Source organism: Xiphias gladius, chromosome 24 (genome assembly GCF_016859285.1).
Source record: "Xiphias gladius isolate SHS-SW01 ecotype Sanya breed wild chromosome 24, ASM1685928v1, whole genome shotgun sequence".
Taxonomy (NCBI): Eukaryota; Metazoa; Chordata; class Actinopteri; order Istiophoriformes; family Xiphiidae; genus Xiphias; species Xiphias gladius.
Window position 1 is genome coordinate 11248824 of NC_053423.1, and position 12799 is coordinate 11261622.

A 12799-nucleotide genomic window follows, 5' to 3' on the forward strand; every position below is an offset into this window, starting at 1 on the left:
GAGTTTGTTGTGGGAAGGATCCTGCCATGAAAAACAAGAAATCTTGTTGTGAATGATCTGTACAAGGATGCATCTTTGTAAAAATTAAACCCTTTTGTTATTCCCAAACTGCAGATTCCACAGACACCTTTGTCTTCAAACAAGAAAAAAAAAAAAAAAAAGGAAAAAAGAAAAGAAAAAAAACAAAAGAAATTGCTCGCTTGATTGATGAACCTTTCAAATCATTGAAAAACAAAATGAAAGCAGTGCAAACATATGAAAATATATAGTGATCTTTAATTGGGAGGAAAACTGAGTATTTAATTTCCATTTCTTAAGATTCTCTGTCAAAAAAAGACAACACACCATGTGATAACTGTTCATGCAACGCTAAAGGAGGTCAGTACAGCACTAGAAACAATTCATCATTGCAGTGTATGATGTTTACTGGGATTCTGACTGAATATTGTGAATATAATGTGGTTAAAAAAAAAAATAAAATCTCCTTTTCTTGCAACTTTCATAGACTGTGCTATTAAAGACAAAATGCAAAAGAACAAATTTCTTGAATTGAGTTTGGCAGTCTCACTTGTCTTGCACCAGTTTCCTTTGTCCCAGTGGCTCCATAACTCCAAGGCAAAATCCTTCCCGTTTCATGGCCCTGCTAAACAGATGAAGCTGTCATGGTTTCACTCCCGTATGTTTGTGTCAAAGTGTGGATGTATGAAGCAGTTGTGCGCCCCCGTCAGGCAGCGGGAGGGAATTACAATCCAATAGGGACTGTTCTGTCGAGTCTGCATTTGTCCTCTCATGTGCTTTTGCACAAGTTACAAAAGGAGACTGCAGAAAGGCTTCAACTGCAAGCCTGACACTCTGCTCCGTAAAAATTGTGTTTAATCGTTAAGGTACGTCAGTATATTCCACTGTCATTACCCTGGCTGGTATCACCTCAATTATTCTACACAATTAGTATTGCTTTCAAAAAAGAAAATGATTCAGTTTTTCAGGCAAACTGGTTAATGTGGCTTTTCCTCTTCTTCTTGGATTTTGGGGGTTCAGGATCTGCACTAAAACCAGATGCGGCATCGCTACCAGTTTCATGTTTCCTCTTTTTGCTTGACTTGTCGCTGACGTAGCCACTGGAGTCGCTCCCATGGACCTCCATGGGACATAGCTCAACTTCCTCCTCCTCCTCCTCTTCTTTCAGACGTTTCTCCTTCTTTTTCTTCCTCTTTTTCACACCAGCTTCGTTGCTGTTTGCCTCATCCATTGTTCCATTTATCTCTGGTGGGGTGTTGCTGTCCTGTTGGCAGGAGGGTGTCACCTCTTCTTCTCTCTCCTCCTCTCTGACTTTGTTTTTCTTCTTCTTACTCTTTTTCTTGGGGGCATCGCCAGGAGACTCTGTGGTTTCTGGGTTTGGTTCTGTGTCTGCTGCGTCTGGCTGCTCTGCAGGGACGCTCGCCTCTGAGCTCTCGCCCATAGCCATCAGCTCTTGGACCCTGAAACACACAAAGACAAAAACACAAAAATCAATTAAGGGTCTAATGACAACTTGAAAATGTCCTTTGCAAAACATTCTACAGCTGACACAACAAAAACTTGTAAAAAGACTGTGTAAAGGTTATTATTCAGTATGATTAACCCCTCCTCCAACCACCACTGCAGCACACTTGCCTGGTCCTGTCCAGCCGTCCTCTGATCAGCAGCACCCCTGCAATATCAGCGTCAAGTGCAGTCACCTCAAACTCCAGCTCTGTTCCGATCCTCGGCCCCGCGTCCCTCCAGGTCTCCACAGAGACCAGGTTTGGTTTGGGGATGCTGGCGTTGAAACAGCTGTGCACAAGGCAGCCCACGTGGCTTGCTCCCAGTTTATTCACCTTACCCTAGGAACAGAAATATAATGGAAATAAATTATGATGCATACATTTGTTTTGTTTATTTTTTGGGGGGGGGGGGCTGGGTTGGCGTTTTCTTTCATTTTTTTCAACCCAAATACCCAAGTCATACAAATATCCAACAAATCATGTACAGTTTATTACAATGATCATATTGTCAGTGAATATCTAACATGTACAAGACTAAAATATGAGTGTAATGAATGTCATTTTTGTTTCCAAGGGATTGAGGTTTTTGCCCAAGGCCTCTTTATTTGATTCTGAATCAAATACACTATTGCAGAGACACCTGCCCGTACCGGGAAAGTCCTGTATGTTACTCTGGATGACAGAGTCTGCCAAATGCTGCACATGCTAAATCTCACCAGCAGTTTCTGTCCTTTTTTGGGCTGAAACACGATAAAGTTGGCCTCTATGTCCATGTGGACGTAACCGTTGTCATCATAGATGTCTCCGTGCCGGCCCACTATCTTGATACCGTCATAAGCCAAAGGTACTCCTTTCAGACTGCAACAGACACACATGACAAGTTGATTCAGTACAACATGCATGATACAGATTCATTCTCATAGGGAACATGTGCAATAGGCCGTTTCTCAGTCCTGTTACTGTAGATTTTCCATCTCTCCCTGGTCAACCCAGGTTTGATTAGCTAAACTAGGACTATTCGTTCATCAGGGGTGGGAGTAGGGCTGACACCACCAGACTACTCGTGTGTTTATTCACAGCCACGCAGATGCCCTGCTGGTGGAGGTGGTGCAAAGTAACATTAAATGCAGTTTTGAGGTACTTGTACTCTCCATGAGTATTGCCATTTTGTGCTACTTCCTACTTAACACCACTAAATTTCAGAGGCAAATATTGTACGTTTTATTCCGTTACATTTATTTTAACAGCTATAGCTGAACTGTATAGGTACTACTACGAATAGCAATATGGTTACTTGACAGTTTTGAAGATCAAAGCTTTGCAGAGAAAATATATTCTCTGCTTGTACACAAGCTAAATTTCGAATACAGGACTTTTCCTTGCGGTGGAGGTGCTTCAATATCCGTCCGATAATGGAACTAGCCAGTTGTTATACGCGCAGCTACGAAGTTAACCGTCCATTACAAGGCAGACAACAGCTGCATGAGCACAATACGAACAGGCTTAGCCTCGCATGACGTTGGACACTGTTGGCACTCGTTTGTTTGCGTGTTTAACGGTGGACGGTGTCAGTGTACCACAGCTGAGATGTCGACAAAGCAGATAAAAAGTTGTTCCAAGTAAGAGAAAACGTGCTGCGTCCCGTGCTTTAATGCCACTTACCCCTGGGAGAACTTGAGCAGCTCGGCCTCCAGCTCCTCCTGTATGCCCGTCCTCTTCTTGTTCAGGTACATGGGCGGCAGGGCGATGTGTCTCCGGTGCGTGTTCATGACCAGACACGAGTAGGGCGCCGACAGCAGCTCGGAGGCGGCCACAAAAGACGGGATCGAGCACGGGACCGCGCCCGCATCGCTGCCCGTTACCGGGGGCAGGTCGCTCGGCTGGACTTGGGCGCAGGCGGCGGGGATTTCGCCGGACATTTTCACATGTTTTGGGTCGTCTTCAGCATGCGCGGAGTTCGCCATGCTGCCCAGGAAGACCGGAAGACCAACAACGGGCGATTTCCGCTTCGAGGATCTTAAACATTGGCGAACATTTGTTTATGTAGACGTCTGCTGGTCGGGAGGCGGAACTACAGCCGAGGAGGGCACTAAAGTTGCTAAAAGAAAGACGAGCTCCATTTTGAGTCCTGCATAAAACAAAATAATCTGTTTTTTTAAACCATAAAATTATGTTATTGTATGTGGTCTATGAAGTTTTTTTTCTTATAAATAAAACAACACATTTTAACACATTTTTATTGTTCTGTTTGGAGGAAAAATATTAATCTGCATTGACTGCGGTCATCAGATAAAAGTAAATGAAATTTAATGGAGTAAAAGTATCCCGAAAACGGAAACACTCAAGTAAAGCACCGATGCTTCAGAATAATACTAACTTGTACTTCGAAGACTGGGCAAGCATATATGGAGATAAATGTTTTCTTCATAGGTTACACAACCGCCGTTCCCTCAGATCCAAGATGGGGATTGTAAACAAGATTAGGGCCTTTGAGGTGAGTCCTGCTCTAGCACCTGATTTTCTAGGTCCAGTCTCGAAGAGGAGCCTCGTGTCAAAATCTAGATTATCTATGATCATACCTATAGATCATATATATGATCTATGACTGCCGGTGATGCTCTGCGTGCAAGATTTAATCACCTTATCACGCGGCGAGGCTGGGGACATGTAGTAACCTCACGTCCCCGTCATACGTACCGCGCCGCAAACAGACCGGGAGGGACGGGGGGTCAGTAGGGGTGTAGCGGCTCATTTTTGCCTCAGGGCCCTCCTAGCAGGTCGGTCCACTTCTTATCCCGTAGCTCACAATGCAGTCGTTTACTCCTCTGCCACGCCACAGCAGCTCCGCATACTTCTCCGGTTTTACCGAACTGGCTCGAAAATGTCTTTGAAATCAAATGTTGGGGACAGTATTTTGATGACCCGCGCGAGTCTTTCCAGTTATGGAGACGACATTAAAAGGATGCATTTCCTTACCAACCAATGTTATGTAAACTGCGCCGCCCAGGCTGGCAAGCATCCCGTAAAGATGTTCACCTGATAAGAGGCGCTCATCGATTCCGTATCCTGTTCCCACCTGAAAGGGCACATTGGGAGCATTAGGGTGACCTGGGGTGTCAATTAGTGCAACTACAGTGCGCGTAGGACACACCCGTACACACGTGCGCGGAAAGACACAGGCGCACAGGCACAGAGGCGGATCTAGTGTTACCGTTTTCTGACAGAGCAGCGCCACAGGAGGTCACATGATTCGGCATCTCTCTCTCTCTCTCTCTCTCTCACACACACACATGCACGCACACACACAAACGCGCGCGCGCAGTGCAGCCCTGGTGCTCTCTGGGGCGCCATGGCCCACTCCTGTCTGTTGTCACGGTGATAAAGAGTGACGTGGTTTCTTAGTCAGCAAGAGCTCCCGCTTGGCTTCTGCTGCTGTGGGCCCTGGTTAACACACGCGCACACACACAGACACACACCCACGTGCACACACACTCACGCACGGACGCACACGCACGCACACTTGCTCTGTGCTCTCTGGAGCAGACAAACACCGTAATGAGGTCCTGAGCAACACGATGTTGTCAGAGCAATTGTATGTCTTCATAAGAGGCCACAGATGTGTCTGTGTGCATGCCTGTGAGTGCACGTGATATTGTTTTTTTTTTTTTTTTTTAATAACTGTTTCTCCTTTTGCTTTGTCAAGCACTTTATACCTCCAGGTTTGAGAGGTGCCGTAAAAGAGATTTACTTCATCGCTTAACTTTACAATGAGTGTTAGAACCCTGGGCAGAGCCAAAAGCATCCCTGTCTTAAACTGTGCACGCACAGGAGCGTAAGCGCTTCCTAAATCCTGCCCCACATTAATGAGGTTCACAGTGTGGTGTGCAGGTTGTCAATGTGTGATATTCTACTTTTTTTTTTTTTTTTTTTTAAATGTATTACATGCATCTATTGAAAAAATAAACATTGGGTGTATTGATTATTGTGCTTTAATTTGGCTACCAGCAATAACTCAACACTTTGCATGCTTACAGACACACGCATAAATACACTCCGAGACACCATACACACATACACACGCAGATACTGAGCACACATTTCAGTTCTAAGCTATCAGTCTTGTTCAGTGTGATTAGATGGGCCTAATCTGCATATTTGAGACCATAACACCAAATTCATCTTGCTGCTCACTGTCTGTTTGCAAATTAAACTACCAAATATTTTTTTTAAAAATTACACAGAATTCCAGGGAAAAATACTGTCACCCAGATTGGTCATACTTTATTTTAATTCACTTTTTATAAGAAGCATTTATAAAAATATGTACGATTTATACGTATGACTAGATTCCTGATATACAAGCACAGGTATACAGTACAGTACATTGGGCATCACTGTATTTTCATGTCAAAGCATTCCATTATCAGATGATACATACAGTTTACTGTAGGCTATCTCAACCTTTTCATTCCATAAACCCATTGCAAGACAGAGAGAGAGCGAATAAGGACATTGAGACTGAAATAGCAGTAGCTCTTCAAAACAAGTGAATCAGCTGCATGCTTGGGTTGTGCTCATCACCTTGAGGCATCTGATTGGATAACGCGTATCCTTCCTGCTCATTAGCTTAAAGGTCAGATGATGTCACGAAGATGTTTGTCACCTGAATTGTCAGCCACGCGGCAGCCCTCTGTCCTGACTATGGTTTGTGTTGAACAGAGGGGGTTTTGACCCCATGTTTGCATAATTATTCAGAAGCACAAACACCTCCCTCTTGCCTTCAAAATGTCTCTCTCACCTCGATGGCAGACAAAAGGGCTCCAGGGCGGGACACTTGGCTTCACTCCCTGAACTCAGAATATAGTTACTGTGTATGTCGCAGGATATGTCGAAGAAAGTACATGCTACATTTGTCTGTTGACAGCAACCGACTGGATGCCACTGTTTCTGTTTCGGTGCGTGCAATTTGCCTTCGGTGATGCGTCATCATGGTGATGCCGCAGTGTGTCCGTTGTAGGAGATCTGAGGAATGCCATTACTGGAGTTGTCCAGGATCTCCTGTTAGGGGGGGACATGCAAGTACACTTGATAACTTAACATACAATATTCATGCAAAATTCAACTTGTTGGAGCTACAGGCCACTGCTGTCACTGTTCCTGCGTTGTTCTCCTACCTTCTCGGTCATCTCGTGTGAGTGGTGCAGCGAGTGTTCCCTCTCCAGGAACATCCTCTGCTGCTCTGAGCTGGCCAGGCGGCAGGTTAGCCACGTGGATAAGGTACATGATGAGATCCCTGGACAGGACAGGAAAAGGGAAACCAGCTGGTGAAACAATGGAAGAAGTGGGCTGTCCCGTCTTTAGTATTTCATAGCTTTTTATGATGGTAGAGTGGTAAGGGAAATTGATTTGGGGGGAGACTCGGGAGAAAAACCCTTGTTGGTATTTGATTTGTAGGGTAACATTTGACCCAAGTCTGGATTACCAATCAGGAATAGTGGACAACTGCCCAGAGGCCCAAGCCCATCAGGGGTCCTGAAAGTCCTGGGCTGTCTGTGTTGCAATTAGTTTTTGGTAATTTGATCAATAATAACTTTTTTTGGTTATATGCACCACTACAGCACTTATAAAAACTTAAAGGGCGCCCTATGGCGGCTCCCGCATTTTTACCCAACTTGAAGCCCATTCTGGTAGAGTTGCCCGTGTCAAAAATAAATTTTAACACTTTAATTTTCCAGCTGATATTATTCTTACATGTAACATATACTAGGGGTCCCCTAGTGGGTTAATTCTGCTCTGATTTGGACATACTGCAGACAGCTTAGTAGTGGAAAGGTGCAGCTGAGGTGGCTGTGGTCAGCTGTAGTCATTATGTGAAACAGTTTTGGGAGAATTAAAGTACTGATGTGTCAAGACGTGTTTTATATTAAACTTTTAGAACCCTCTTGAATATGTATAAAGCTTCTAGACACATGAACATAGACGTATTTGAGCAACATTCATATAATTCAATAGTATATACGTTTTGTTTTGGTTTTTTTGGTATTCACGGTTTGTTGTGTTTTGTAATTTTTTTTTGTTTACCCAGACAGGCCAGAGTCATGGCAGCCAGGTGGATCGAGTGCATCGAGTCCGGTCGCTTGTTCAGCGCCCGAACAAACTGGAAGTTGAGGATCCCACCAATCAGACCACAGATACAGCACGCTGAAAACAGGATCATCTGGGGGACACAGAGATATACATAGAGAGAATGGTTTATGCTAATGCAATTGGCAGAATTTATATCCTTTCAAAAAAACTGTAAACAAACTGACAGAATGTGATGAAATGGGAGCTATACAAACTACTATTGAGCTTCCATCTCCATCATTCTGCTGTTTTGGACGATGGCTGCTGTGATGAGTAATGTGTATCAGTCAAAATAAATCTCATTTGCTATTAGAAGATTGGATTGCTCTGAAAGCACTCTCTCTTCCAGAAATACTGCTCAGCTTGTAAATATGCTATCACTGACTTGCTGTTTATCTTCAATAATCAATCACGTTTTACAGATTATTTTCTCATTATTATCATTATCTGGAAAACTCAAACCCAGTATTTTTTTCCAGCAGGATCTGATGGGAAATGACTGCAGTTCCTTCACTTTGCATAAAATCCAATTGATTAAATTCTACTCCCCATTGATTGTGTATGCACATATGTGCTTATTGTATCTGGCGTGCCGGTTCTCTTTCGTTGCGCCTAGTACAGATGCCTTTAGTGCCTTTAACTGCATGGAAAAGGGCATCTCCAATTTCAGTCATTATCCGGTGAAGTGTGGAAAGCGGCTGGCAGGAGTCCGGAGCCAAACCAACCTAATACAATCATCACCCCACAGGCAGACAAGAAAGGAAGGGGTTGAAGGAGATGAGGAGCGGGAGATGGAGAGAGTCAGAGCATCGAAATGACAGGGAGGATGAGACTGAACAGAGAAGGTAAATAGATGGAGGAGTAACGAGGGGGAAAGGGGGAAAGCCATGAGGGGAAAGATGGCGACAAAGACAATAGGTGGGAATGGATAGGGTGAGGCAAGGGGAGGAAAGGTTGAGGGGTGTCTCTGTTACAGCAGACTGTGCTGACACTGATCCATCATTAGTGCTCTCCCCACAGGAGACAGAGACAGTCAGAGAGAAACACGAGGACTGGGAGTCGCTGAGAGACTGCGAGGCGATCACTGAGGAAAAAAGATGGAGAGAGCGACAGAAAAAGAAGAGGAGAGGTGACTGCTTGTCTCCTCTGGTTTCCTCAGATGTCTCTTTTAGAGCACACTGTACGCACATACTCAGAGGACAGCACACACGCACACACACACACACACACACACACACACACACACACACACACACACACACACACACACACACACACACACACACACATCTTTGGGTGTTTGACAGGATTAGACAGTCTTTACTAAACCTCCAGGGGTAGATCATGCAGACCTTCTGTGTGTTGTCAATAATATATTACACCCTTCAGACTGCATACTTATGGATATACAGTATATAGACTTCAGAGTGCATGAGTATGGATTATTATTTGATGGTGGATAGGTGACAACAAATAATATTTTCTAGTGTTTTCAGTGAATTTTAAGAGTACTTGGCGCAAAAATAAATCATCTTTCTGAGGAAAAACCCACAGCTTTTCAGTACTTAATAATGAATAATGATTTGGGTTTTATCTTCAGCATCCCTCATGGGCTCTTCTGTCTCACCTAATGTCAATCATCTCAAAAAAATGTACTCTGAATTTTGTTTCCAGTTTGTGCTGACATCATGAGGTCTGAAACAGAGGACACTAAAAACAGGAATACAGTCTATAATGCATGAATGGGCCTCGAAAGCCATCAATCAGTGAGTGAGCCAAAGAGCTTCAAAGAGACAGGCAGAGAGACAAAATGATGTCTAATATTTTCCAAATTCGACTTCTTAGTTGTGAGGGTGGCCATTTTTGTAAAGCAAGAAATGTTGGATGAATATTTCTTCATTTTGGGAAACATGCTTATTCGCTTTTTTTTTTTTTTTTTGGCCACAAGTGAGACGAGAAGATTGACACCACTTAGCTTAACACAAAGACTGGAAACCGGGAAACAAGCTAAAACAGCTAGCCTGGTTCTGCCAAAAGGTAACAAAATGCACCTACCAGCACTTTTAAAAAGCTAGAGTTAAAATGATCATTTGTTGTTTTACGAGGGATTTATGTTTGAGTCTCCACCAGGTGCCTGACAACTGGTCTGGCCAAGAAATATAGACTAAACAAAAACACAATATAATGTATACGTAATGTATTTGTGAACTTGAGTGGTGCTGAGGTGGATTTTGTGACCTTTGGACAGAGCCAGACAAGCTGCTTCCCTGTGTTTCCAGACCTCGTGTTAAGCTAAGCTAACCACTCGCTGGCTGTTGCTTTATATCGACTGTACCGAAATGAGAGTGGTATCGACTGTTTTATCTAACTTGCAGCAAGGAAGTGATTAACCATATTTCCCAAAATATCAAACCATTCCTTTAGAACACGCAGGAATATGCTGTTTATAGAGAGAGTCCACAGTCTAATAGAAGAAGAAGACAGGACAACAAAAGAGGATTAGGGAAACAAAACAATTAAACAAATATATACAAGTACTTACAATAAGACCTGTTCTCTTTCGAGCACAAAGCACTCCACACATCCCACAGACCAGAAACTGAATAGAGAGAAGAACAACAAATGAATAAATGAACAGTTCCAAAAGTTCTAGTTAGTTTGTCACTGACAAAATTACCGGTTAAGAAATTCTAAAAAAGTTTTATCACTTTCTCCTCCCTGTCTTGACAACAGGAGGGTGAATCTTATCCTTACACTGGGTTATTCAGAGGCAATTTTCTGCCTCTAAAAACAGAGTGTGTCATCATGGACTTCTAGCAGGAAGCCATATTGTTCTGGGTGTCAGTGATTCAGGCTGAACAGGAACAGCACGGCAGTGTATTATGCTGACAGGGTACACTTACAAGTGGAACAGCACAGAGGGCTGTGAGCTGCATTTTTTTAGCTGAAAGTTTTTGGAAGCAGCAGTGTGTGTGTGTGTGTGTGTTTGTGGGTGTGTCTGTTTGTGTGTGTGTGCGTGTGTGTGTGTGTGTGTGTGTGTTTGTGTAAAGGGTGGATTTGATGTCACTCCTTCCAATCTCTCTATCAGTTACAGTGCCTGCTGTAGTTTAAAAGTCATTCATGGAAATGTGGAAACCCCTTAAAATCACCATATTTTCAGTTAAACTTGAAGGTTTATTCTTGACCTTTGACGAGCTTAAGAGTAACTAAAGTTCCACTTACTTCCATATTTCTTCTACTATATTATTTCATATTTCCATACTTCCATACATCTTGTGGTCAGTAAGTGGACATTAAGATTTTTTTTGTCGAGCTACTTTTCTTACTTGTATAGTAAGACATAAAACAACAGTTTAAATGGGAGTGTCTCAGTTTAACTTCGAAAATATTCTTATTATTCTAGTATTTATAGATATGCATAAAAAGATTTCCTAATGCTTTCATTTATTTCGGTGACATCTGCAGGTATAATACGATATACAGTCTCAGAATTTTAAGGTTCTATCTACCTTCAAGATGGAGGATTTTCAAGAACTGATTGATTTAAAAGAAGACCGATTCTTCTGTTTTAGAAATAACACGCTCAAATGAACTCTTACTTGGCACAAAATTAAAATAACTATCGAAGCAGTCTCATGTGTCAAGAAAGTCCCTCATAATCTCAGCCAAAGACATGGAAATGCACTGTAAAATGTTAGAAATGAATGGCAATCACTCTTCTCTCAGCAGGACACTAAAAAACGATTATTCAGTCTACTTTGGGGACAGTGGTCAATCAGTCTTAATGATTCCCAGGTCCTGACAGGAGATCTAAAACCTCTGGGTAGTCATGAGGCGCGGGCAGCTGACTCAGCACACAGCGCTCAACAGCTGTGAGGTTGAACGCACAGACTTCGCATTGGATAACGGCTTTGCAGCAACTTTATACACAGCACTGTGGGAGCACACTCAAATGTACAATGTATATGTCAGATCACTATTATCCGTCTCCCTCTCTCCGGTTCCTGCACAACCACATAAGACACACACACTTTTAGATGCTCCAAACTTTGCAAAAATCTGACACAGATACGTTTCTTTATGAGTCATATTGCCTGAGCCCCAGGCATTTGCAGTGATTATTAGCAACAGCTACTGAAATACAGACTGCCTTTCCCCAGCTGGAGTAGCAGTCATTGTAAAGTAGCTGATGGAAGGTTGATTTCGACTGCCAAAAATGTCAGACACTCAACTTTTCACCGTTCAGCAACAAAATCAAGACAATTAGACTGAGAGCAGGACTGTAATAGGAGGAGACATATGCAGAGGAGTGAGGGGATGATTGTGCGTAAAAGCTTTGACCCTCCCAAGCACTGAGCAACAATTCAAGCATGAATTAATGAAACCAGTCTTCAGCTCCGGCACTGAGGCGTCTAGTGGGCCAATTGACTGGGAGTGTATCTCGAAACATCTGATAAACAAACACACAAAGCCACATAGAGGACAAATATAGCCAAAATATCCACTCTTTACCATAGCCACGGTACTAATACTGGGAGGATGGGGGAAAAAAAGGGGAAGAGCCATAGCTTCTTCGTGATTAACATTAGGTAACAAAAATCAATGTAATACCCCAGTCTTTCTCAAACCAAAACTGTTTATGTGTTCTGGGCCATGGAAAAGCCCTTAATTAGAAAGGGAGGTTTTAATAAGAACGTTTTTATTATTATTTTTTTTTAAAAGCTGATTTGTTTTCAGATTTTTAAGTTTTTTTCGATCTTTTGTATCCAATCAAAAGCTTAGTTAGTCGTCAGTCTTATGTTGATGCATATGCCTTATTTTAATACTTACAGAGATGAAGCTCACATACTCTGAATGTATCTCACCAACATTCCTGACAAAGGTGGGTACGTAAAAAGAGTTTACTCTACATCTCTGGAGATACTTATCCTCTCTGGAAGTAAACAAGGTCAAAAGTAAGGACAAGAGTTGTTCCCAGGACGTACACAGAGTCCGCTCCAGACCGGGGACGCGTCGCCCTGCTGCGGCTTGTGCTCGCCCCGGACCCAGCTAATGCCCACGGCTCCCAGGACGATGCTCGCCACACCCAGGCCCACCTCCACCAAGGACAGCAGGAGCAGGCTCCACAGGATCTTGCGGCTGGAGCACAT

At 43.1% G+C, this 12799-nt stretch overlaps 2 protein-coding genes across 7 annotated transcripts; both read right to left on the minus strand.

Annotated features, from left to right (window-relative positions):
- Positions 1-256: 256 nt before the first annotated feature.
- On the minus strand, positions 257-4702 carry polr1f (RNA polymerase I subunit F). 5 transcript variants are annotated; one of them, XM_040122661.1, is made up of 6 exons: positions 4500-4702; positions 4164-4408; positions 3186-3651; positions 2240-2381; positions 1654-1862; positions 257-1478 (listed from the first exon to the last, which is right to left on the minus strand). In XM_040122661.1, exons 3-6 carry the CDS (start codon positions 3485-3487, stop codon positions 983-985), a joined length of 1149 nt encoding a protein of 382 aa, XP_039978595.1. In that variant the 5' UTR covers positions 3488-3651; positions 4164-4408; positions 4500-4702; the 3' UTR covers positions 257-982. The 5 variants fall into 5 exon arrangements, with proteins under 5 accessions (XP_039978595.1, XP_039978597.1, XP_039978596.1 ...); XM_040122663.1 differs by lacking the exon at positions 4164-4408 and having other exon boundaries at positions 4560-4702; XM_040122662.1 differs by lacking the exon at positions 4164-4408.
- Positions 4703-6414: 1712 nt separating this feature from the next.
- On the minus strand, positions 6415-12799 carry LOC120786907 (transmembrane protein 196). 2 transcript variants are annotated; one of them, XM_040122666.1, is made up of 5 exons: positions 12653-12799; positions 10192-10248; positions 7605-7740; positions 6698-6816; positions 6415-6581 (listed from the first exon to the last, which is right to left on the minus strand). In XM_040122666.1, exons 1-5 carry the CDS (start codon positions 12797-12799, stop codon positions 6510-6512), a joined length of 531 nt encoding a protein of 176 aa, XP_039978600.1. In that variant the 3' UTR covers positions 6415-6509. The 2 variants fall into 2 exon arrangements, with proteins under 2 accessions (XP_039978600.1, XP_039978599.1); XM_040122665.1 differs by having other exon boundaries at positions 12635-12799.